This window comes from Aethalodelphis obliquidens, unplaced genomic scaffold, assembly GCF_003676395.1.
Source record: "Aethalodelphis obliquidens isolate GAN/ISIS:26980383/991018 unplaced genomic scaffold, ASM367639v1 scaffold8, whole genome shotgun sequence".
NCBI lineage: Eukaryota > Metazoa > Chordata > Mammalia > Artiodactyla > Delphinidae > Aethalodelphis > Aethalodelphis obliquidens.
Window position 1 is genome coordinate 14,796,732 of NW_020837952.1, and position 25,639 is coordinate 14,822,370.

At 38.9% G+C, this 25,639-nt stretch overlaps 1 protein-coding gene and 1 pseudogene across 1 annotated transcript in view; one reads left to right on the forward strand and one right to left on the reverse strand.

Moving 5' to 3' along the window:
• The window catches only part of HELB (DNA helicase B), a 42,885-nt gene extending 25,399 nt beyond the window's left edge, over positions 1-17,486 (forward strand). Inside the window, exons 9-13 of the mRNA XM_027106942.1 lie at positions 199-258; positions 1,404-1,632; positions 2,453-2,596; positions 10,804-11,298; positions 16,274-17,486. Of these exons, the coding sequence (XP_026962743.1) occupies positions 199-258; positions 1,404-1,632; positions 2,453-2,596; positions 10,804-11,298; positions 16,274-16,378 (1,033 nt within the window). The 3' untranslated portion in view covers positions 16,379-17,486. The remainder of the gene's footprint in view (positions 1-198; positions 259-1,403; positions 1,633-2,452; positions 2,597-10,803; positions 11,299-16,273) is intronic.
• A 76-nt stretch (positions 17,487-17,562) lies between these two features.
• On the reverse strand, positions 17,563-17,855 carry LOC113620707 (40S ribosomal protein S29 pseudogene; annotated as a pseudogene).
• Between the last annotated feature and the right edge of the window lie 7,784 nt (positions 17,856-25,639).

Below are 25,639 nucleotides of genomic sequence, written 5' to 3' on the forward strand. Positions count from 1 at the left end.
TGTGGGATCTTAGTTCCCCTACCAGGGTTTGAACCCATGTCCCCTGCATTGCAAGGCAGATTCTTTACCACTGGACCACCAGGGAAGTCCCTGTCCTGGAAACTTTTGATAAAATCCAGTATCTCATAATTGTTGGTAACAGAAATCCACACAAAAGAGGTTCCATTAAGGTGACCCTTGTATTTTTCTGTGTTCCAGGCAGGACTGCGACGTGATCAACACCTGCTGTTGCAAGCACTACACCGGCCGTCTAATCAAGTAAGGACAGTGCTTCCTGGATTTGCCATACTTTTGTTTGTTTTGACATTTATCACTGTAGCCGCATATTTTAAAATCTTTTTTCTCCTTTGTGAAGTCAAATGATATCTTCAATTAAATATAATATATATCCTTAGGAATTGACTATTTGGTAATCAGGGTAATAAGAAAAATAAAGAATAAAATTGTCCCTGTGGTTTCCTACCTCTAGCTTCTCCAAGATGAGTGTGGAGAATTCAGGGCAATTTTTCAAATTAGAATGTGTGTGGAATGTGTACAAGAACCTTAGCAATAGGGTGCCTACAGAGAGCACCTTAGGTGGACTTTTATCAGGGAAAAAGGAGCATAGAAAAGCCACTCTATTCACACGTAGGACAGACTAACTCACTTCTCTGGCATTTATCAATACCTATTTTTTATTAAGTGCAGAGAACCCAGAGACGTGTAAATTACAAGAGGAGCTCCCTGTTTATTGAGGAAAGACAAAAAAACCATGATAGGTAGCCCAACAAAGGGTTGAAAAGCATAAGTTTGGGGCCATCCAGTCTGGGTCACAGTAACTGTGATCTTGGGCAGGTAATTTCACCTTTCTATGTATGTAAAAGAGGACACTTACCCAGAATTTCCCTCATAAAGCTGTAGTAAGGATGTAATGAAATAATATACCTAAAGCACTTACCACGGTAACTGGTATTATCACCAGCACTTATTTGATTTGCTGCTATTATTCTGATAATATAATTATTACAATAGCAATATGTGTAAGTGCTGTAAGATTTGAATTGGGGTAGTGATTAGAGAGATTGGAGAGGAGAGGATGAATTTAAAAGGTAGAGTCAATAAGGTTTTTGGTAACTTTTATAATATAAAGGCAAAGAGAGACATCAGCCTTCATGCCAAGATTTCTAACTTTGAAAAAATTCGACTGGGAAATGTCACTGAGTTTGAGGTGCTGCAGAAAGTGTAGATAGATCACAACTGAGGGAGCCTGATTTCTTGTTGACCTTTGGAGAACAAAAGTGACGTAAAGAGACTGTGGAAATAATTTTGAGAACTGGATCAGATCTGAGTAAGAGTCAATGCTTAAAGAAAATGAAATTGAGGTTTTCCCAACTCTGATGCTGTATTATTATTTTCTAACCTAGAAACCATCAGAATAGACTTGAATTTGGAGTTGGTGATAAAATTTGTTGTACCAGGAACGCGTATCTCTCAGACTTACTCCCTGAAAATACCTTCAACAGCCAACAAAATAATGAACTAAAGGCCGGTGGCGAAGACTTTAATGGTACTCCTCATGGTTTTGCTAAAAATAAGCATGACTTTGAAAGTGGTATTCGACTCTGCAATGGAGAAGTATTTTTCATAACAGAGGTAAATGATAACAGAAAAATAGTACCTTTTTACCTATGAGGGATAGATTTAGTTTTCTTTTATTGCCCGAGGATTGATTCAGAATTTAATCATATCAGAGCTGGCATTCTTCTTCTATAATTTTTTGTTAAGGATTTTTGCATCTGTGTCCATGAGGGATCTTGGTTTGTAGTTTTCTAGTGATAATCTTGTCTGGTTTTGGTGTCTGACTAATGCTGGCCTCATAAAGTGAGTTGGGAAGTGTTCCTTTCTCTTACATGTTCTGGAAGACCTTGTGAAGAAACATTTTTAATAAGTTTGAAGTGCTTGAGTAACAAAAACAAGGGACAAGTGACACACTTATTATATTTTACAAAGCATCACTTGCTTGGTTGCTGTGTAAATGTAGGAACTATAGAAGTGGTCACCTTGAATTTGTCCTCATTGTATAAATACACTTTTAAACTTACAAGTTTATTCTTTAAAATCTGTGAGGAAAAGTAAACTCTTTGCAAAAAATACATGCAGACTTACATAGTCAGTGCAAGAAGTGAAATGTATAGTCTTCAAAATAAGAAAGACAACACAGACTGTTCTCCAAAGAGTCAAATTAAGGTTAAATTTCAAGCACCAAAAACTTCCATTTGTGGTTATTAAAATATTTGGGTGTGTCTGTATTCAGTTGATGCTCAAGCATAGATTTTAAGCTTTTTGAAATTCTTAACAATTATACATGCTATTTTATTTATAAGGTGCTTGCATTTTATGTTCAACCCCAAAACAGACCTTTACAGTGTACATATTTGAAAACATACAAAACCGTTATTTGTTTTGATGACAGGATAAAACTGATATAACTTTTGGAAAGAAAAGATTTTTGACCATTAATAATATGGCTGGCTTCGAAGTAACTGTGGATTTTGGGAAACTAATGCGATATTGTAACATAAAACATGCATGGGCAAGAACTATTCACACTTTTCAGGTAAGAATGGACTTTTATAAAGCAATTTAAATAGCTTGCCAAGATAGAGTATCTTGCATTATTTTCTTCCTAAGTTTTGTTGCTTTTATTATTTTTTTAATTAGGAAACAAAATACACAAAAGTACAGAAACTACTGTACAGACACTAATGTTTTGCACTCTGCTTCAGAGCTGTCTTTATTTTCTGGATCTAAGACATAGTTAAAGCCTCATCCTGCAGGCCTTCCCGTGTCTCCCAGGAAAAGAGCAGTCAGGACCAGAATAACTGAATTTCCCTCTTGCTTCCGTCTCCAGTGTCACTTGGCATGGCACTCTTACTGATCTTGCCTTTATTTAAAATTTTGATATTTTGTTCATTGTGGATCTTTTTTGCTCTAAATTTTAACTTTTAAATTATTTTCTTAAACTGAAATATAGTTGACTTACAATGTTTCAGGTGTACACAAAAGTGATTCAGTTATACGTGTAAATATATATGTATATATATTTTCAGATTCTTTTCCATTATTGGTTATTACAAGATATTGAATATATCAGTAGTGCCCTGTGCGATATAGAAGGTCCTTGTTGTTTATTTTATATATAGTAGAGTGTATCTGTTAATTCAAAATCCCTAATTTATCCCTCCCTACCCCTTCCTTTCCCCCTTTGGTAACCATAAGTTTGTTTTCTATGTCTGTGAGACTGTTTCTGTTTTGTAAATAAGTTCATTTGTATCATTTTTTTTAGATTCCACATGTAAGTGATATCATATACTTGTCTTTCTCTGACTCACTTCACTTAGTATGGTAATTTCTAGGTCCATCCATGTTGCTGCAAATGGCATTATTTCATTTCTTTTTCTTTTTTTTTTTTTGCCGCATCGTGCAGCTTGTGGGATCTTAGTTACCTGACTAAGGATTGAACCCAGGCCTGACAGTGAAAGCACCGAGTCCTAACCACTGGACCGCCAGGGAATTCCCTATTTCATTCTTTTTTATGGCTGAGTAGTATTCCGTTTGTGTGTGTGTGTGTGTGTGTGTGTGTGTGTGTGTGTGTGTGTGTGTATATATAATACACACACACACACACACACATACACACACACACACACACATACACACATACATACCACGTCTGCTTTATCCATTCATGTGTCGATTCACATTTAGGTTGCTTCCATGTCTTGGCTATTGTAAGTAGTGCTGCTGTGAACATTGGGGTGCATGTATCTTTTCAAATTAGAGTTTTCTCTGGATAGATGCCCAGGAGTGGGATTGCTGGATCATATGGTAATTCTAATTTTAGTTTTAGTTTTTTTTTTTTAATTTTTAAAAAATGCAAGTAACTTTATTTTTTGTCCATGCTGTGTGGCTTACGGGATCTCAGTTCCCTGACCAGGGATTGAACCCACACCCTCAGCAGTGAACGTGCAAGTCCTAACCACTGAACCACCAGGGAATTCCCTATTTTTAGTTTTTTGAGGAACTTCCATACTGTTCTCTATAGTGGCTGCACCAATTTACATTCCCACCAACAGTGTAGGAGGGTTCCCTTTTCTCCACACCCTCTCCAGCATTTATTGTTTGTAGACTTTTTGATGATGGCCATTTTGACTGGTGTGAGGTGATACCTCATTGTAGTTCTGATTTGCATTTCTCTAATAATTAGTAATGTTGAGCATCTTTTCATGCACCTGTTGGCATCTGTATGTCTTTGGAGAAATGTCTGTTTAGGTTTTCTGCTCACTTTTTGATTGGGTTGTTTGTTTTTTTGATATTGAGCTGTATGAGCTGTTTGTATATTTTGGAAATTAATCCCTTGTCGGTTGCATTGTTTGCAAATATTTTTTCCCAGTCCATAGGTTGTCTTTTCATTTTGTTTATGCTTTCCTTTGCTGTGCAAAAGCTTTTAAGTTTAATGAGGTCCCATTTGCTTATTTTTGCTTTTTTTTTCCATTGCTCTAGGAGATGGATCCCCCAAAATATTGCTGTGATTTATGTCAAAGAGTGTTCTGCCTATGTTTTCCTCCAGGAGTTTTAAAATATCTGGTCTTACATTTAGCTCTTTAATCTGTTTTGAGTTTATTTTTGTATATGGTGTTAGAGAATGTTCTAATTTCGTTTTTTTACATGTAGCTGTCCCGTTTTCCCAGCACCACTTATTGAAGAGACTGTCTTTTCTCCATTGTATATTCTTGCCTCTGTTGTCATAGATTAATTGACCATAAGTGCATGGGTTTATTTCTGGGCTTTCTATCCTATTGGATTGATCTGTGTCTTTTTTTGTGCCAGTACCATACTCTTTTGATGACTGTAGCTTTGTAGTATAGTCTGAAGTCAGGGAGCATGATTCCTTCAGCTCCATTCTTCTTTCTCAAACTTGTTTTGGCTATTTTGGGTTTTTGTGTTTCTATACGAATTTAAAAATTTTTTGTTCCAGTTCTGTGAAAAATGTCACAAATGTCAAATTACCAAATGCTGGTAATTTGATAGGGATTACATTGACTCTGTAGATTGCCTTGGGTAATATGGTCATTTTAACAATATTGATTCAATACAAGAACATGGTATATTTTTCCATCTGTTTGTGTCGTCTTCAATTTCTCTCATCAGTGTCTTACAGTTTTTGGAGTACAGGTGTTCTGCCTCCTTTTTGGTCCTAGGTATTTTATTCTTTCTGAAGTGGTTATAAATGGAATTGTTTCCTAATTTCTCTTTCTGATAGTTTACTGTTAGTGTTTAGAAATGTAACAGATTTCCATATATTAATTTTGTGTCCTGCAGCTTTACTGAATTCATTGATGAGTTCTAGTAGCTTTCTGGTGGCATCTTTAGGATTTTCTATGTATACTATCATGTCATTTGCAAATAATAACAGTCTTACTTTTTCCTTTTCAATTTGGATTGCTTTTATTTGTTTTTCTTCTCTGATGCTGTGGCTAGGACTTCCAAAACTATGTTTAATAAAAGTGGCGAGGGTGGGTATCCTTGTCTTGTTCCTGATCTTAGAGGGAATGCTTTCAGCTTTTCACCGTTGCGTATGATGTTAGCTTTGGGTTTGTCATATATGGCCTTTATTATGTTGAGTTATGTTCTCTTTGTGCCCACTTTCTGGAGAGTTTTTTATTTTTTTAAATTTATTTATCTTGATTGCTAAGTTTCTTGGTATCCTCTTAAGTTTTGTACCCAAAGCAACTGGCTCATTTGCCCTCCCCTCATCCCAGGCCTTCCCACCACCCTCAGAGGTGATTTCTGACCTGAATTTGTCTGTTCATATAGAAACAAGGTAACCAAGTTTTACATAAATGGTATTGTATTGATTATATATATTTTTACAACTTCTTTTTTATTTATTTAACCAACTTTATTGGGGTATAATTTACAAACACATTTTAATTACAAAGTGGGATGGGTTTTGATAAATGTATCCCCTTCCTCTACCCTTGTGAGGTAATTACTTTTGATTTGGGAATAATTTTAGATTTATGGAAGAGTTGGGAAGTTAGTACAGAGAGTTCCCATGTACCCTTCACCGAGCTTTCCCTAATATTAGCATCTTATATAACTATGGTATATTTGTCAAAACTAAGAAACTACTATTGGTACAGTACTATTAACTAAAAAATACACTTTATTTTGATTTCACCAGTTTGTCCATTAATGTCCTTTTTCTGTTCCAGAATCTTATTCTGGACACCACATTGCATTTGCTGCAACTTGCTTTTCAACTTTATTTTAATATTTTTTAATTCTCACAAGTTATTTGTGGCTCTGTTATTTATCTCATTGTTTTGAACTCCTCTCTCTGCCATTGTGTTGTTTTGGTGACAAGGCTGCATCCACTTTCTTTCTTTTTTAATATAAATTTATTTTATTTATTTATTTTTGGCTGTGTTGGGTCTTTGTTGCTGTGTGTGGGCTTTCTCTAGTTGCGATGAGCGGGGGCTACTCTTCATTGCAGTGCGTGGGCTTCTCATTGTGGTGGCACAGGCTCCTGTTGCGGAGCACAGGCTCTAGGAGTGCAGGCTTCAGTAGTTGTGGCTCACAGGCTCACTAGTTGTGGCGCACGGGCTTAGTTGCTCCGCGGCATGTGGGAACCTCCCAGACCAGGGCTTGAACCTGTGTCCCCTGCATTGGCAGGTGGATTCTTAACCACTGCACCACCAGGGAAGCCCCCACTTTCATTTTTATGTAGAAAATTTTATAGATTAGACTATATCCTCTAATAGTAGGCAAACATTAATTAGCATAGGGTTTTTTTCCCAAAGTGGATGGTGTTTTATTTATTAACTTACCCCACCTCAGTTCCAGAAAGAATTTGAAATGGCTTACAAAAAGTGCCCACAGTTGAGCATGATTTTTTAAAATATAAAGAAATGCATGTCAGGGACTTCCCTGGTGGTGCAGTGGTTAAGGATCCGCCTGCCAATGCAGGGGACACTGGTTTGAGCCCTGGTCCGGGAGGATCCCACATGTCGCAGAGCAACTAAGACCGTGCTCCACAGCTACTGAGCCTGTGCTCTAGGGGCCGCGAGCCACAACTACTGAGCCCACGTGGCACAACTACTGAAGACTGCACGCCTAGAGCCCATGCCCCGTAACAAGAGAAGCCACCACAATGAGAAGCCCGCGCACCACAATGAAAAGTAGCCCCCACTCACTGCAACTAGGGAAAGCCCTTGTGCAGCAATGAAGACCCAACGCAGCCAAAAATAAATAAATTTATTTAAAAAGAAAAATGCATGTCAAGTGGAAAATAAAGTTAAACATGATAAAAGGATTACTGCCAAGAGTGGATTGAATGCTGATGTGCATACTGTCCTATTTGCGTGTTAACGTAGACTGCAGATTCAGCTTTTAAGTTCCCTTAAGGCCAAAGTTCCCAAAGCGAAGAGAGAAGCAGTCAGTTGACTCTGTCTACTAGGTTAAAGTAAATGAACAAACAAACAGTTGTCGAGAAGGGCAAATATTCCTAGCTGTGAGATCTGGGAGAAATTTCTCCCATGGATTTTTATGATGGGGGCTCTGGAATTCTGGAAACTCATATTCTTCAATTTTGGGAAATTTTCTTAAATAATTTCATTATCTCATCCTCAGATTTCTCTGTTTTTTCTTTCTAGAACTTCTACTGTATGGATATTGGACCTCCAGAACTGGTTACCTGAATTTCTTATCAGCTCTCCTATTTTCCAACTCATTAATGTTTTGCTCTATTGATTTCTTCAGATTTATAATCCAGTTTTTCTGTTGCATTTCTAGACAAATAAGTAGTGAAGGGTTTTTATGACTACTGGGTGGAGATTGGAGTAGATATCTTGGAATGTTCTTTTCATTGAATCTGGCTCTTATTTATTTCATGGTTGAAATAATGTCTCTTACCTCTGAGAACATTTGTGATTGTTGTCTTCTATCAGTATAGTTTGTTCTTCAAGTTCGGTTGAGCTCAACAAAAATGTATTGAGTCAGACTCTCTGTGCTTGGTAATAGGTCAGTCCATGAGATAGTCAATGATACTTGACATTATGAGGATTATATTTGGTAAGGAAGAGGATAGAGACAGATGTAATTGAAAAAAATAAACTATGTATTATGTGAGAAGGTGGTAAATGCTATGGAAAAGGGGTGGGGGTGAGGTGCAGTTGTAATTTTAAATAGGTGGTCAGGGTAGGCCTCACTGACAAGGTGGCATCTGAGCAAAGATTTGAAGGAGGTCATGAAGTTAAACCATGTGAATATCTGGGACAAGAGCATTCTAGGTAGAGAGAATAGCCAAGGCCAAAGTTCTAAGGTGGGAGAGGCTGTCCAGCAGGTTTGAGAAACAGGAACAGCAAGGAGGCCAGTGTGGGAGAGTGACAGGAGATGAGGTTAGAGGAGTGATGTGGGCCAGGTCACCTCCTGGGGCCTTCTAGGACTGTGTTATCCAATATGGTAGGCAAATCTGGTCCACCACCTGTTTTGGTAGATAAATTTTTATTGGAACCCAGTCCCACATTCATTTACATACTGGTTATGGCTTCCCTTGCACTACAAAGGAAGAACAGAGTGGTTGCCATAGAGACCATCCGGCCTACAAAGCTTAAAATACTGATGCTTTGACCCTTCACAGAAAAAGTTTTTTGACCCCCACTCTAAGGTCCATATAGACTTTCAGATTCTAGGTCCACAAACTCACGAAGGGCATTAATGGTTTGTGTCTATTCGTACCAGTTGTTGAGTTTTAGAACAAATTTACAGAAGTAAATAAATAAAACTTGCCTCCTTTAAGAAGTTGGACAGTTCTTAATGATTTGAGGAAGATTTAAGGACATGGGCAAATGATTAATAGCAGGTTGTGAGGTGAAGGTAGGTGCCCATGTCCCACTTTCGGAGGACAGCTTTGGCTGACAGTCTAATTTTTATCCTCATTCACTCAATGAGACACCTGATAAAGAACAGTGAGCAAGACAGATGTGGTCCTGCCTTCACAGAGCTTACAGTCCAGTGAGGAGTACAGTTCAGAAGGCAGTTGGTGACAGTCCAGTCAGGTAAAAATACTGTGATAGAGGAAGTACAGGGCGCTGGAAAGCACATGGATCAGGCAGCTAATCCGGAAGCAGGCCAGATGGAGGCCAGGGACTGGGGAGCACAGGCAGGATCACAAGCAAGTTCTTTGTGCTTGAGGGAGCCTGGCTCATGGGAAGGAAGGGGGAAAGGAAGGAGGGGAAAGACCAAGGCTGGCTCTTGAAGGGCTGTAGGAGCCATATTAAGGAGTTAGGACTTTTTTTTTTGAGAGCCTGGGAGCCATTAATGGGTTTTAAGCGGAATCTGATGTGACTAGATTTGCATTTGACAAATAGCACCGTGGCTGCTATCTGTGAGGACAGTGTATTGCAGTAAATGTGGGTACAGGGAGACTGATTATGAGGCTATTAGATTTTTCTCAGTGATATTTAATTGATGATTAAGAACTCAGTTAAGTTTAGGTAGACGTTTACCTGTTTACAGAAATACAGTGTAAAGTATAAAGTCCATGGGGGCATGGGGGATGGTGCTGTATGTCTAGCTAATGTGTTTAACATTTGTAGAATTAAGTATCATTTACATTCATTTCTGAGATTCAGCAGCATTGGAAGGAAGTATTTATCAAACTTTTATAATCTGAAGAGTTGGTTTAAACTCTCTGTGTCCAGCAAGGTAAAAGTGCTTGGTAGGTACAGGGTTTTGTTTTTAGTGCAGATGTGTATTTTCTACGTGCCTCATCTTGTTGTTTGTCTCCCCACAATTCCTCTTTCAGGCAGAGGAATGTGGGAGCGTTGGGAGAGAGAATGGCTCCAACCCCTTCTTAGTTTATATTGGCACTGAAAATACAGGGACTAAGAATAACCACAATTTGTTATTGTTTCCTTGAAATTGTTTTCTCACAGTTACACTGTGACACTGGGCATTTTTCTTGCCTGTAGTATAGTTCTTGGTTTGTTACACCCAAGAAACAAAGGTTCGTCATTCTCTTTTGTCTTATCTTGATAAGAGTAATAAATGGTTCAACATTGGAAAAATACGGAAAGTAGGAAAAAAAAAAATCATCCATAGGCCCTCTGTCTGGAAACAGACTGGTTAAATTTTTGGTAGGATTCCCTTCTTGCTTTGTGATTTACTTTGTTTTTGTTACATCTTTATGTGCACTTTGTATTTTTGATCAGAGTAATTTTATTTTGTGTTACATGGTTGTGATCTTTTTTTTATATATATGTATCAAGTTTTTAAAATTTTGTTATATTTTAAAGCATATCTGATGTTTGTAACATATATAGATACATGATATAGAAAAATAAATATATACATATATATATTTATCTATTTCCTATTATTAGATATTTCAGGTGTCTGTTTTTTGTTATGTAAGTAACAGTGGAGTAAGACGTCTATACATAAAGCCCATACAGCCGTTTCAAATTCTTTTATTAAGGGAGATTTAGCACTGCGTGCAGTTTAAAATTTATTGCTGGGTTTCTACATGCCAGTTTTGGATCTATGACACCCAAACTTAGCAGCGTAATTAGAAAATGGGAATTCCAGGATAATGAATAAAATGGAACCCATCAGATGCATTCATTTGAATACTCTGGCCAGGTAGAATACTCTTGAGAGCACTTTGAGGACTTGTCTCCTTTCTGCCTTTGTAGACTCGCCAGAGACATGAACCCATTATGCAGTATTAAATCTCCTTCGTGCATTATTTCCCCTCAGGGGTCGGAGGAGAAGACAGTCGTGTATGTGGTTGGGAAGGCGGGCCGCCAGCACTGGCAGCACGTGTACACAGCGGTGACCCGGGGCCGCTGCAGAGTGTACGTCATTGCAGAAGAGTCTCAGCTTCGGAGCGCAATTATGAAAAACAGTGTTCCCAGAAAAACTCGTTTAAAACATTTTTTGCAAAACAAGCTCTCCGAGAGCTGTGCATCTCCAGCAGAGTCTGCATCCCCATCAAAGAGCTCTGAAGACAGCAGGAGACCCAGCACACGTCCATCAGCATCCCCACTCCCTACAGCCACAGATGACAGGGTGACAGATTACGTCCCCAGAAGGAGGGCCTCTGTGGCTGATGACACGCTGTTTGCCTTTGCTGAAGGATGGAAATTATCTTCATCTGATGAAGTGCATACAATTGAGGATCCATCACAGTCAAGAGGGTCCAAAAGAACATGTTGCATGAATGCCACTGCAAGTCCAAACAAAATTCTTATGGTAGGACTGATGTTCAGGTTTTATTTAAATATTGCTGGCCTCAGTGTGCTTATAAATGACTGTGTATTTTTGTTAATGCCACATAGTGCTGCAGGACTTAAAAAACAAGTGTTCCCGTCACCTCTGTCCCATTTCCTCTCTATTTCTATATATCCTGGTGGATCTTAGCTTGATCTTGGTTGGATGTTTCTCCCTCTGCTTGAGGCTAGCACTCTGGACAGCGTCGGTGGAGGGGTGGAGGCGGCATGCCAGCAGAAACTTCCTAGTCTTTCTGCATCTTCTTTCCTCGTCTTCCTCATCACCTTCCCCTTCCTTTCGCAGGCCATGGTCCCATTTTTATCCCCACAGCTCCATTGAAGTGGTTGGTGCCAGTCATCTTCTTATCAACTTCAGAGGCCTTTTCTTAGGTCTCATTCTGGACTTTTCCCCCCTGACAGTTAACTTTTTTTTTTTTTTTTTTTTTTTTTTTGCGGTACGCAGACTTCTCACTGTTGTGGCCTCTCCCGTTGCAGAGCGCAGGCTCTGGACGCGCAGGCTCAGTGGCCATGGCTCACAGGCCCAGCCGCTCCACAGCATGAGGGATCTTCCCGGACTGGGGCACGAACCCGTGTCCCCTGCATCGGCGGGCGGACTCTCAACCACTGCACCACCAGGGAAGCCCCAGTTAACGTTTTTAACTGCAGTTGCTGTTGCCACGTTTCCTTCCCTTGGTTTCAGTGTTCCCTTTCCCTCTGACACTTCCCCTCCATCTCTGGCTCGTCTCCCCTTCTTGTCTTCCCTCCTTTTCTTCCCTTTCTCTGACTGGAGACATCTCCCCCAGGCTCAGGACTTCCTTCCCTTGAGAACTGATCCCATTCTCTCAGTTTTAGCTGTCACCTTTGCACTGGTGATTTGGTCAACAAATAGTTTTCAGCTGTCCATTGCATTCCAGGCACTGGGCATTCAGAAGTTCAGTGGCGTCAGTGGCTCCCTAGTTCCTACTGCATAAATTCCAGGCAATCTGGCTTGGCATTTGAGACCTTTCTCTGTTCGATTCCATCTTTCCCAGCATCATTTCATTTATTTCCCACTATTCCTTTTTTTTTTTCTTCTTCTTTAGTCAATCTAGTCTTCATTCATTCACTACAACTGAACCAAACTTATTCTCATCTCTTCCTTTTGGTTTTTCTTGGATTCCTCCTTTTCTCTGCCTCCTCTCTTTCAGCATTTGAAAAAAACCCCCAAAAAACATAGCTCCTCTGCTAGTCACTGATCTAAATGTTGGAGGGAGAGAAACAGACAGGTCCCTGGCTTCATGGCCATTACATTGTACCGGTGGGTCATAGGCAATCCATACCACAGAAGAGTTTTCAGGTCAAGAAAGATTCTATGAAGAAAATACAGGTAATGAGGTAGGGCATGGTCGGTAGGAATAGGGGGGCAGGAGGTGCTGTTCTGCCATGGTGGTCTGGTAAGTCCTTGCTGAGGAGGTTACGTGTGAGCTGAGCACTAAATGATGCAAAGAAGCCAGCCGGTTGAGGCCCTGAGGAAGAGCATCCCAGGCAGAGGGTGTAGAACATGCAAAGCTGAGGAGGAATGACCTTATTGGAAGGGGAAGGGAGACCAGTGTGCCTAGCGAATGAGAAAGAGAGAAACTGTGATGATCTCAGAGAGATAGGCAGAACTACAGGAGGCAGCTGGGACTTTATCCTACTTGCCACGGGAATCCATTGGAGAGCTTTAAGCAAAGGTGCGATATCATATGATGTGGGCTTGACAACCATCTCTCTGCTGTGGAGAGTGACCTGTGGAAAGGAAGGTGGGAGCAAGAAGACCAGTCAGGGTTGTCCCAGGGAGAGCAGTGAAAGAGCAGCGAGGGTGATGAGAAGTGGTTGGATTCTTGATGCCTGTTGGAGATGCTGATGGGATGCTTGCTGATGGGATGTGAGGGGATAAAACAAACAGTGACCCAGGACGATTCCTGGATTTCTGCCTGAAGCAACTTGGTGAATTGTAGTGCCGTTTCTTGAGATGGGAAAGATAATAGGAGAGCTGGGTTTGGGGAAGTGGAGAGTTCTCTTTCGGCATGTTATGTTTAAGTTATTACTTAGATGTATATGTGGACTTGCTGAGAAAGGCAGTGGTTGGTAGAGAAGTTTAGAGCCTCAGGGTAGGTTAGGGAGGGAAATGTCCATTTAGGAGTCATTAGCATATGGTGGTGGGTTAATTTCAGGAGATGCCACAGATAGAGGAGGAGGCCCTAAGACTGAGTTCTGGGGGTACTCCTAACTTTCAGAGGTCTGGCAGAGGAGGAAGAACTGGCAAAGGTGACTGAAAAGAAGTATGAGTGAGAGAAAAGGAAGACTAGGGTGGTGGGAGGGGACAAAAGTCTATCTAGGGTGGACTGGTCAGAGACTAGGGGGTGAGAGAGTGGAGGAAGCAGTAGAGGCAGGGTTCTTGAAGGTTGCTATGAAAAGGAGCAGAGAGATAGGGCTGTATCTGGATGGAGGACTCATGGTCAAGGAAGGATTTATTGATTTATTTATTTTGGATGGGTACATTAAAGCAGCCTAGGGTATTGATGGAATGGTCCAATGGAAAACAAGAAATTCATGATTCAGAGAGAGGGGATAATTGTAGGAATGGAGTCCTGAAGTGGGTGAGATGGGAAACTCCAGAGCATAAGTAGAGGAGTTTCCCTTAGATAGGATTGGGGACATTGTGGGGTGTGTGTGTGTGTGTGTGTGTGTGTGTGTGTGTGTGTGTGTGTGTGTATATATACACACACACATATGTATACACATGCATATAATAGAATATTACTCAGCCATAAAAAAGAAAGTGATAAAAGTGGACATAGCAGAAAAAAAAGTTTTCCCTTTTTTTCTTCTTCAAAATAGTAGGATCACTGCTGATTCTAAGTTTCATTCAGTACTCGAGATCAACTCTGCTGAGATGGAATTTCCATCTCAACAAAGCATCTTTTTTTTTTTTTTCAATTAACTATGTTACCTCTTACGAAGACCCTGGGATTAAATAAAGCTTTTGACCTGGAGCAGAAAACAGAAGCAGTTCCAAGGAAAGAGTCTTTTTCTAAAAGTTTCTTGCTTTTTATTTCTTAGCACCAACATGGGGTGGGGGAATCATGGTTTAGAGGATGGTACGAAGAGAAATTGGCAGCACTATTCATCATCAGTTTTGAGCTTGCCAAAGCTTTTAAGCTCCGGGGGAGGCTAATGTCCCTGAAGGTCTGGAGCGCAGAGTGACACTGGGGGGCTGCCCAGTGTGGGTTGTTCTCACTGCATGATGGCAGCAGTATAAGCAAGGTCCTCTAACTGAAGAGGACGAGTTTTCTCACAAGGTTTGCCACAAGTATGTGGCATTTACAGGAATCCCTAGAAATGAGGAAACTAGAATTCAAAGCTTCAGGACTTCTATAAATTAGGGACCTCTTTGTCTCGTAATTCTAGACTTTCAGATGCATTGAGATGTGTCATTTGTGAAAGATCAAATTCGATGACAAGGGCTGCCCACATATCCATCCTTCACATTTGTATTGCTACATAAGGGCTAAACCAGTATTGAGATTCTACAAATACCAATGACTAAAATACCTGAGCCCCTCCCTCCTAGAAGAAAGCTTTTGCTTTTCTGTCAATTAATAGCTTTGGGTTTGGAGAAAAGTCCTCAAAGAAAATGTTGACCTGATTATTTTTTTTCCTTTTGCCTAGCCTCCCACCATCAAAGAAAAAAAGGGATGGGTGACAAAAATGACCCTTAAAATAAACACATATGTGTAAAATATTGCTAAAATTTATCATGTTTAAAGCAGGATTTCCAGAATTTTTTGAAAGAAAATGACATTTTTACTTAATAAAAAAAGCTAGGAAAGACATAATTACATAGTCCCTGAATAAAGAAAGTCCTTGTCTTACTCAGAGTTCCCTAGAGAAACAGAACCAATAGGGTGTGTCTCTATCTATCTATCTAGGCTATTTAATTTAACCTATCTATCTGAATTTATTTTAAGGAGTTGGCGTATGCCATTGTGAAGGCTGGTATTAGTAGAGTCCAAAATCTGCAGGTGAGCTGGCAGATAGGAGACTCAGAGAAGAGTTGATGTTGCATTTCAAGTTGCGAAGGTAGTCTGCTGGCAGAATTCCTTCTTCCTGGGGGAGGTCAGTCTTTTTTTCTGTTAAGGCTTTCAGCTGATTGGATGAAGCCCACCTACATTATGGAGAGTAATCCACTTTACTCAGTCGGCTGATTTAAACGTTGATCTCATCTAAAAAATACCTTCAAAGAAACGTCTAGAACAGTATTATTCAACCAAATATCGGGGTACTGTGGCTTAGCCAAGTTAACACATGAAATTAACCATCACCGTCCTCTAAATGGAACAGATGTAGCATGATGAATGATGAGTTGAATTTTGCTAATTTTTCTCTTTCCCTGTGGTGGTGAATCTTCTTCATGACTGTACTGGTCCATTGACTGGTGCTTGGGAATCACTAACAGTACCAAGAGTATACTTGAGGTGTACTTGCAGTGTATCGTCTTAACCACACCTACAGCTGGCGTCGTGGACGTGCAGGCTGGGCAGTCATACAGGGCTTCATGCTTAGAAGGAACCCATGCTTGTTTTAATGTTCTCTGCATGTCATCTTGAAATTCTTAATTTTTGAACAAGGGGCCCACATTTTAATTTTGCACTGCCAAATTATGTAGTGGACCCTGTCCGCACTTTTAGAAATTAAATGTATGTACTCAGTTAGCAAACAGTCACTTCTACATGCCAGTCCTGGAAGTGGGTAGTGGCGTTACCACAGTGAGCAAAAGCAGGATGACAGCTGATGGCTCTGGTCTGCTCCAGGCTTCCACGGGGTGGGAAAATGTATGATGTCTTCTGAGAAGCAGTCAGAGGGAATAGAATTACACAGGGTAGACTGACTATATTTTTATAAAATTAACTTTATTTTTATTGTTGTTCCAACAGGTGGAAGAATCATCTCCACAAGTGTCTTCTAAACTTCAGAATTTGAGACTAAATAGTTTAACCCCCAGGCAACTTTTCAAACCTACAAATAATCAGGAAACTTAGTTTTATTTCAGATTGCTCAAAGTAATTGTCTATTTTTTTCCATTCAACACAAAATGAACATCATAGCTTCAAAGGATCAAGACAAAAGAGGATGTCTATTAACTGGAGTTTTATTTTAAGGCATTTGTGTTAGCAGATGTTTTAAAATCATTTCATCAAAGAAAACCTTAGTGATTTTGACATCTGTCATCAGGAGAACTGACAGCACTGGTCATATATGAGGGAAAACTATGTTATATATATTTTTTAAAAAAACCTCTGTATTTTTAAAAGTGTTTTATTTTTAGAATAATGCCTTATTAATTTCCATCATCGTTGTGGGTGATCTTTGCCATTGGGTTGAAGCAGTGGTAAAGATAAACTGTAATTATATCTCTTAAATCATTGACACGTATTCTAGGACATTGTGTCTTCTGCAAAGTGGTCATCTCGCAAGGCTGCTACTTGCTCCATCACTGCTGCCTGGGCCTACCTGGTACCTTTTCCTGGAAATGCCTGCTGAGCTGGAAGCACATTGGGTTTTGTTTTTGTTTTCTTAATTTGAGATATAATTGACATAGGACATTGGGTAAGTTTAAGGTGTGCATCATGTTGATTCACTACTTCTATATTGCAATATAATCACCACTGTAGCATTAGCTAATATGTCTATCATGTCACATAGTTATCATTTCTTCTGAGAGTATATTGTTTTAAAGATATTCCACTTTAAAAAATTTGTTTTCCTCAGTGATTTGATTTTTTTGAGTTTAATTTATTATTAAATGGTAAAAGAAAAAGTTAGGAAAAATTTACCTGTTATCCCAGTGTTTTAAAAATAGCCTTCCTGAGCTATAATTCACATACAGTTCACCCGTTTACATAGTTGAGTGGCTTTTAGTAAATTCACAGAATTGTGCAACCAACACCACAATTGATTTTAGGACATTTTTATCATCCCCCGAAGAAACCCTGTACCTCTTAGCTCTAATCCCTTTTCCGCTTCAGCCCTAGAACTGCTAATCTATTTTGTCTCTATTGATTTGCCTATTTCAGACATTTCATATAAATGGAATCATACAATATATGATCCCTTGTTACTGACTTCTTTGACTTAGAATAATGTTTTCAGACTTTATCCACATTGTAACATGTAACAGTGCTTCATCCCTCTCCCTTTTTCAAAGTTTAAAAAATTATGTACAAAGAACTAGCATTCTTTCATTGGGTGTATGTCTTGGATAATCCATTCAAGGAGTGTCGTTTTATCCAGCTTGATGAAGCCTATATCTTTCGTGTACTGATGGAAAAACTGGTGGCATATATTGAGGTAATATTTCCAGATCAGACCATGCTGGTTTGAGCTGATGTGGCGAGATCAGGAACCTTGGCTGAATTTTTGCAGGTAGCTCTAGTAGAGTTGCTCATGACCCATCCTGCTTTCAGTAGTGCAGTGAGGCAGAAGGCCTTCATTTCTTTTTATTATGAAATATTCCATTGTATGGATATGGTATGTTGAATTTATCCATTCATTAGTTGATGGACATGTGGGTTGTTTCCTCTTTTTGGCTATCATAACTAATGTTGCTATGAACATCTGTGTACAAGTTTTTGTGTGGGTATATATTTTCATTTCTTCTAAGTATATACCTAGGAATGGAATTGCTGGTCGTATGGTAACTCTATGTTTAACCTTTTGAGGAACTGCTAAACTTGTTTTCCAAAGCAGCTGTACCATTTTATATTTACACCAGCAGTGTGTGAGGGTTCCAGTTTCTCCACTGTCTCCAACATTTGTTGTTATCTGACTTTTTAATTATAGCCATCTTAGTGGATATGAAGTGACATAATGGTTTTGATTTGCTTTTCCCTTATGACTAATGATGTTGATCACCTTTTCATGTGCTTATTGGCCATTTGTATGTCTTCAGAGAAATGTCTATTCAGATCCTTTGTCCACTTAAAAATTGGGTTATTTTCCTTTTTATTATTGAGTATGAGTTCTTAATATATTCTACATACCAGTCTCATTAGAAACATTTACAAAATTTTTTAATTGTGATGATGTCCAGTGTATGTATTTTTGTTGTTGTTATTGCTTGTGCTGTTGGTGCTACATCTGAGAAACCAATGCTTATCTAAAGTCATGAAGGCTTACTCCTATTTTTTCTTACAAGAGTTAAATAGTGCTAGGTGTTACATTGAGCTCTTGGATTTATTTTGAGTTAATTTTTTTTATATGGTGGGGTAGGAGCCCAACTTTATTCTTTTGCATGTGGCTCTCCAGTTGTTCCAGTTCCATTTCTTGAAGTGACTATCTCTCCATTGAATTGTGTTGGCATCCTTGTCAAAAAATCAGTTGATTATAAATGTGAGGGTTTATTTCTGGATTCTCTATCTATTCCGTTGATCCAAACATCTGTCCTTATGCCAGCACCATGAGTCTTCATTAGTTTTGCAGGTTTGAAATCAACAAATGTGGGGACTTACCTGGTGGTCCAGTGGTTAAGACTCCACGCTTCCACTGCAGTGGGTGCAAGTTCAATCCCTGGTCAGGGAACTAAGATAAGATTCCTGCATGCTGTGTGGCGCAGCCAAAAAAAAAAAAGGAAATCAAGAAATGTGAGTCCTTCAATGTACTCCTCTCTTTCAAGATTTTTTGGCTCTTCTGGGTCCCTTGCTTTTTGTATGAATTTTGGGATCAGCTTGTCAATTTTATTGACAAAAAAGCCAACTGGGGTTTTGATTGGGATTGTGTTGAATCTATATATCTGGGGAGTATTGCCATCTTAACAATATTAAGTCTTCTGATCTATAAACATGGGATGTCTTTCTATTTATGTCTTCTTTCATTTCTTTCAACAATGTTTTATAGCTTCAGAGTATAGTTTTGTGCTGTTATTTAATTGAAGTATAGCTGATTTACAATGTGTTAGATTCAGGTGTAAAGCAAAGTGATTGAGTTATCTATATTTATAGATGCATAGTATATATATATATATATATTTTTTTTTTTTTTTTCCGGTACGTGGGCCTTTCACTGTTGTGGCCTCTCCCGTTGCGGAGCACAGGCTCCGAATGCACAGGCTCAGCGGCCATGGCTCACGGGCCCAGCCACTCTGCGGCATGTGGGATCCTCCCGGACTGGGGCACGAACCCGTGTCCCCTGCACTGGCAGGCGGACTCTCAACCACTGCGCCACCATGGAAGCCCTTCAGATTCTTTTTTATTGCAGGTTATTAAAAGATATTGAATATAGTTCCCTGTGCTATACAATAGGTCCTTGTTGCTTATCTGTTTTATGTATAGTAGTGTGTATGTGCTAATCTCAAACTCCTAATTTATCCATCGCCACCCCTTTCCCATTTGGTAACCGTAAGTTTGTTTTCTTTGTGAGTCTGTTTGTGTTTTGTAAATCAGTTCATTTCTATTATTTTTTAAGATTCCACATGTAAGTGATATTGTATAATATTTATTGTTGTCTGACCTCATTTAGTATGATAATCTCTAAGTCCATCCATGTTGCTGCAAATGGCATTATTTCATTCTTTTTTATGGCTGAGTAATCTTCCATTATATGTATATGTGTGTGTGTGTGTGTGTTTGTATACATATATGTGTATATATATATACATACCACATCTTCTTTATCCATTCATCTATCCATGGACGTTTAGGTTGCTTCCATGTCTTGACTACTGTAAATAGTGCTGGTATGAACATAGGGATGTATGTATCTTTTTGAATTAGAGTTTTCTCTGGATATATGCCCAGGTGTGGAATTGTTCGACCATATGGTAACTCCATTTTTAGTTTTTTAACGAACTTCCATACTGTTCTCCATAGTGCCTTCACCAATTTACATTCCCACCAACAGTGCAGGTGAGTTTCCTTTTCTCCACACCCTCTCCAGCATTTATTATTTGGAGACTTCTGGGTGATGCCATTCTGGCCGGTGTGAAGTGATTACTTCATTGTAGTTTTGATTTGCATTTCTCTAATAATTAGCGATGTTGAACATCTTTTCATGTGCCCGTTGGCCATCTGTATGTCTTCTTCAGAGAAATATCTATTTAGGTTTTCTGCCCATTTTTTGATTGGGTTCTTTTTTTTTTCATATTGAGCTCTATAACCTGTCTGCATATTATGGAAATTAATACCATGTTAGTGACATCATTTGCAAATATTTTCTCCCATTCTGTAGGTTGTCTTTTCATTTTGTTTCCTTTGATGTGCAAAAGCTTTTAGTTTATTGAGGTCCCATTTGTATATTTTTGCTTTTGTTTCCACTACCCGAGGGGACAGATCCAAAAAAATTATTGCTGCTATTTATGTTAGACAGTGTTCTGCCTATGTTTTCCTCCAAGAGTTTTAAAATATGGTCTTACATTTAGGTCTTTAATCCATTTTGAGTTTATTTTTGTATATGGTGTTAGAGAATGTTCTAATTTCATTCTTTTACATGTAGCTGTCCAGTTTTCCCAGCACCACTTATTGAAGAGACTGTCTTTTCTCCATTGTATATTCTTGCCTCCTTCGTCGTAGATTGACTGTAAGTGTGTGGGTTTATTTCTGGGCATTGTATCCTGTTTCATTGATCTATGTGTTTGTTTTTGTGCCAGTACCATACTGTTTGATGACTGTAGCTTTGTAGTATACTCTGAAGCCAGGGAGCATGATTCCTCCAACTTTGTTCTTCTTTTTCAAGCTTGTTTTGGCTGTTTTGGTCTTTTGTGTTTCTATACAAATTAAAATTTTTTTGTTCTAGTTCTGTAATTTGATAGAGATTGCATTAAATCTGTAGATTGCCTTTTGTAGTATGGCCATTTTAACAATATTGATACTTTCAATCCAAGAACGTGGTATATCTTTACATTTGTGTCATCTTCAGTTTCTTTTGTCAGTGTGTTATAGTTTTCAGAGTACAGGTCTTTTGCTTCCTTAGATAGGTTTATTCCTAGGTATTTTATTCTGTTTGATGTGATGGTAAATGGGAATGTTTCCTTAATATCTCTTTCTGGTAGTTCATTGTTAGTGTATAGAAATACAACAGATTTCTGTATGTTAATTTTGAATCCTGCAACTTTACTAAATTCATTGATGAGCTCTAGTAGTTTTCTACTGGCATCTTTAGGATTTACTCTCTATATTATCATGTCATCTGCAAACAGTGACAGTTCTACTTCTTCCTAATTTGGACTCCTTTGTTTTTCTTTTCTGATTGCTGTGGCTAGCACTTCCAAAACTATGTCGAATAAAAGTGGTGAGAGTGGGCAGCCTTGTCTTGTTCCTAATCTTACAGGGGAAGTTTTCAGCTTTTCACTGTTGAATATGATGTTAGCTGTGGGTCTGTCATACATTGCCTTTATTATGTTGAGGTAGGTTCCCTCTTTGCCCAGTTTCTGGAGTTTTTATCATAAATTGGTGTTGAACTTTGTCAAAAGCATTTTCTGCACCTATTGAGATGATCATATGCTTTTTATTCTTCAGTTTGTTAACATTGATTGATTTGCAGATATTGAAAAATCCTTGCACCCCTGGGATAAATCCCACTTGGTCATGGTGTATGATCCTTTTAAGGTATTGTTGGAGTCAGTTTGCTAGTGTTTTGTTGAGGATTTCTGCATCTATGTTCATCAGTGATATTGGCCTGTAATTTCTTCTTTGTGATATCTTTGTCTGAGACCACTGTCTCAGGAAGTATTTGGAAGTGTTCCTTCCTCTGCAAATTTTTGGAATAGTTTGAGGATAGGTGTTAACTATTCTCTAAATGTTTGGTAGAATTCACACATGAAACTGTCAGGTCCCAGACTTTTGTTGGGAGTTTTTAAATTACTGATTGAATTTCAGTACTGGTAATTGGTCTGTTCATATTTTCTATTTCTTCCTAGTTGAGTCTTGGGAGATTGTAGCTTTCTAAGAATTTGTCCATTTCTTTTAGGTTGTCCATTTTATTTCCATATAGTTGCTCTTAGCTGTCTTCTATGATCCTTTGCATCTCTGTGGTATCAGTTGTAACTTCTTTTTCATTTCTGGTTTTATTGATTTGGGCTCTCCATCTCTTTTTCTTGATGAGTCTGGCTAAAGGTTTATCAATTTTGTTTGTCTTTTCAAAGAACAAGCTTTTAGTTTCATTGATTTTTTTTTTGTCTCTATTTTATTTATTTCTGCTCTGATTTTTTATGCTTTCTTTCCTTCTACAAACTTTGGATTTTGTTTGTTCTTTCCCTGGTTGCTTTAAGCATAATGGTAGATTGTTTATTTGAGATTTTTCTTGTTTCCTGAGGTAAGCTTGTATCACTATAAACTTTCTTCCTAAAACTGCTTTTGCTGCATCCCATAGGTTTTGGATCATCAGGTTTTCATTTTCATTTTTCTCTAGGTATTTTTTAATTTTTCTTTTATTTCTTCAGTGATCCATTTGTTGTTAAGTAGCATATTGTTTAGCCTCTACGTGTTTGTTTTTTGCAGTTTTTTCCTTATAGTTGATTTCTGGTCTCATAGTGTTGTGGTTGGAAAAGATGCTTGATATGATTTCAGTTTTCTTAAATTTATCAAGGCTTGTTTTGTGGCCTAGCATGTGATCTATCCTCGAGAATGTTCCATGTGCACTCGAAAAGAATGTGTATTTTGCTGCTTTTGAATGGAATGCTGTAAAAGTATGGGTTAAGTCCATTTGTTCTAATGTGTTATTTAAGGCCTGTGGTTCGTTATTGATTTTCTGTCTGGATGATCTGTCCATTGATGTAAGTGGAGTGTTAAAGTCCCCCACTATTATTGTGTTACTGTTGATTTCTCGTTTATGTCTGTTAATATTGCCTTATACATTGATGTGTTCCTATGTTGGGTGCATATATATTTATAATTGTTATATCCTCTTCTTGGATGGATCCCTTGATCATTATGTAGTGTCCTTCTTTGTCTCTTGTAACAGTCTTTATTTTAAAGTCTATTTTGTCTGATGTAAGTATTGCTACCCCAGTTTTCTTTTGATTTCCATTTTTGTGGAATACCATCTTCCATCCCCTCACTTTGTCTGTATGTGTCTTTAGATTTAAAGTGAGTCTCTTGTAGGCAGCATATATACGGGTCTTGTTTTTGTATACATTCAGGCAGTCTGTGTCTTCTGGTTGGAGGATTTAGTCTGTTTACATTTAAGGTAAGTATTGCTATGTATGTTCTTGTTGCCATTTTGTTGTTTTGGATTTGTTTTTGTAGGTCTTTTTCTTCCCCTTTCTTCTTTTGTTCTCTTGTGCTTTGATGACTATTTTTGGTGTTATTTTGGATTCTTTTTTCTTTTTTGTGTATCTATTATAGATTCTTGGTTTGTGGCTACCATGAAGTTTTTGTATAGCAGTCTGTATACATACCTGATTGTTTCAAGTTGCTGTTCTCTTAATTTCAAATGCATTTTAAATACCCTGCATTTGTACTCTCCTCCCCTCACTATTACTGTTTTGATATATTTTACATCTAATTGTTTTAGGTATCCTTTAACTGCTTATTGTGGATATGGGTGATATTACTACTTTTATCTTTCAACCTCCCTACTAGCTTTGTGTGTGGATGATTTCCTACCTTTACTGTATGTTTGCCTTTACTGGTGGACTTTTTCCTTCCATAATTCTTTTTTCTAGTTGTGGCCTTTTCTTTTTTGCCTAGAGAAGTTCCTTTAACATTTGTTGTGAAGCTGGTTTGGTGGTGTTGAATTCTTTTAGCTTTCACTTGTCTGTAAAGCTTGATTTCTCCATCAAATCTAAATGAGAGTCTTCCTGGGTAGAGTATTCTTGGTTGTCAGTTTTTCCCTTTCATCACTTTAAATATATTGTGTCACTCCCTTCTGGCCTGCAGAGTTTCCGCTGAAAAATCAGCTGATAGGCTTATGGGAGTTCCCTTGTATGTTATTTGTTGCTTTTCCCTTGCTGCTTTTAGGATTCTCTCTTGAATTTTTGTCCTTTTGATTATAGTGTGTCTTGGTGTGCTCCTCTTTGGGTTAATCCTCCATGGGACTCTGTGCTTCCTGGACTTGGATGACTGTTTCCTTTCCTAGGTTAGGATGGTTTTCAGCTATTATCTCTTCAAATATTTTCTTGGGCCCTTTCTCTCTTTTCTCCTTCTGGCAACCCTATAATGCAAATATTAATGTGCTTCATGTTTTCCCAGAGGTGTCTTAAACTGTCTTCATTTCTTTGCACTCTTTTTTCTGTTCAGTAGCAGTGATTTCTACTACGCTATCTTCCAGTCACTGATCCACTCTTCTGTATCATGTAGTCTATTATTATTATTTTTTGATGTTGGGGGTAGGAGTTTATTAATTAATTTATTTACTTTTGCTGTGTTGGGTCCTCACTTCTGTGCGAGGGCCTTCTCTAGTGTGGCAAGCGGGGGCCGCTCTTCATCGCAGTGCGCAGGCCTCTCACTACCGCGGCCTCTCTTGTTGTGGAGCACAGGCTCCAGACGCGCAGGCTCAGCAGCCATGGCTCACGGGCCTAGTTGCTCCGCGGCATGTGGGATCCTCCCAGACCAGGGCTCGATCCCGTGTCCCCTGCATTAGCAGGCAGATTCTCAACCACTGCACCACCAGGGAAGCCCCTCATGTAGTCTATTATTGATTCCTTCTAGTGTATTTTTCATTTCAGTTATTGTACTCTTCATCTCAGTTTTGTTGTTCTTTATATTTTCTCATTCTTTGTTAAAAAATTCTAACTTCTTGCTCTGCGCATCCATTCTCCTCCTGAGTTCTTTGATCACCTTTATGATCATTACTCTGAACTGTTTCTTGGGTAGATTGCCTATTCACTTAACTCCGCTTCTGGAGTTTTAGCTTGTTTCTTGGTCTGGAACATAGTCCTCTGCCATCTCATTTTGTCTATTGCTATTTATATTTTTACGTACGTGGTAGGTTAGTTACGTTTCTCATCCTTGGAGAAGTGGCCCTCTGTAGGTGTCCTGTGCGTCCCAGCAGTGCACTCCACCCATCACCCAAGCTGTATGCTCTGGAGGTGCCCCCTAAGAGGGCTGCATGGACCTTTCTGTTTTGGCTGCCTATGTGGGTGGTATGGTGGGCTTGGCTGGTGCCTAGTCTGGTTGTTTGCACAGCCCTGCCTTGCGTGGACGCTGCTGGCTGCTCTTTAGAGGGGCCTGGTCGTGAGGTGGCTGGTTGTGGAACCCTAATGGGCCCTGAGGCTAGTGCTGGCACACGGGTGGGCAGAATCAGGGTCCCAAAGACTCTGGGGCTGTTGCCCGCCCACTGAGAGGTGAAGCCAGACCCTGGGAGGAGTA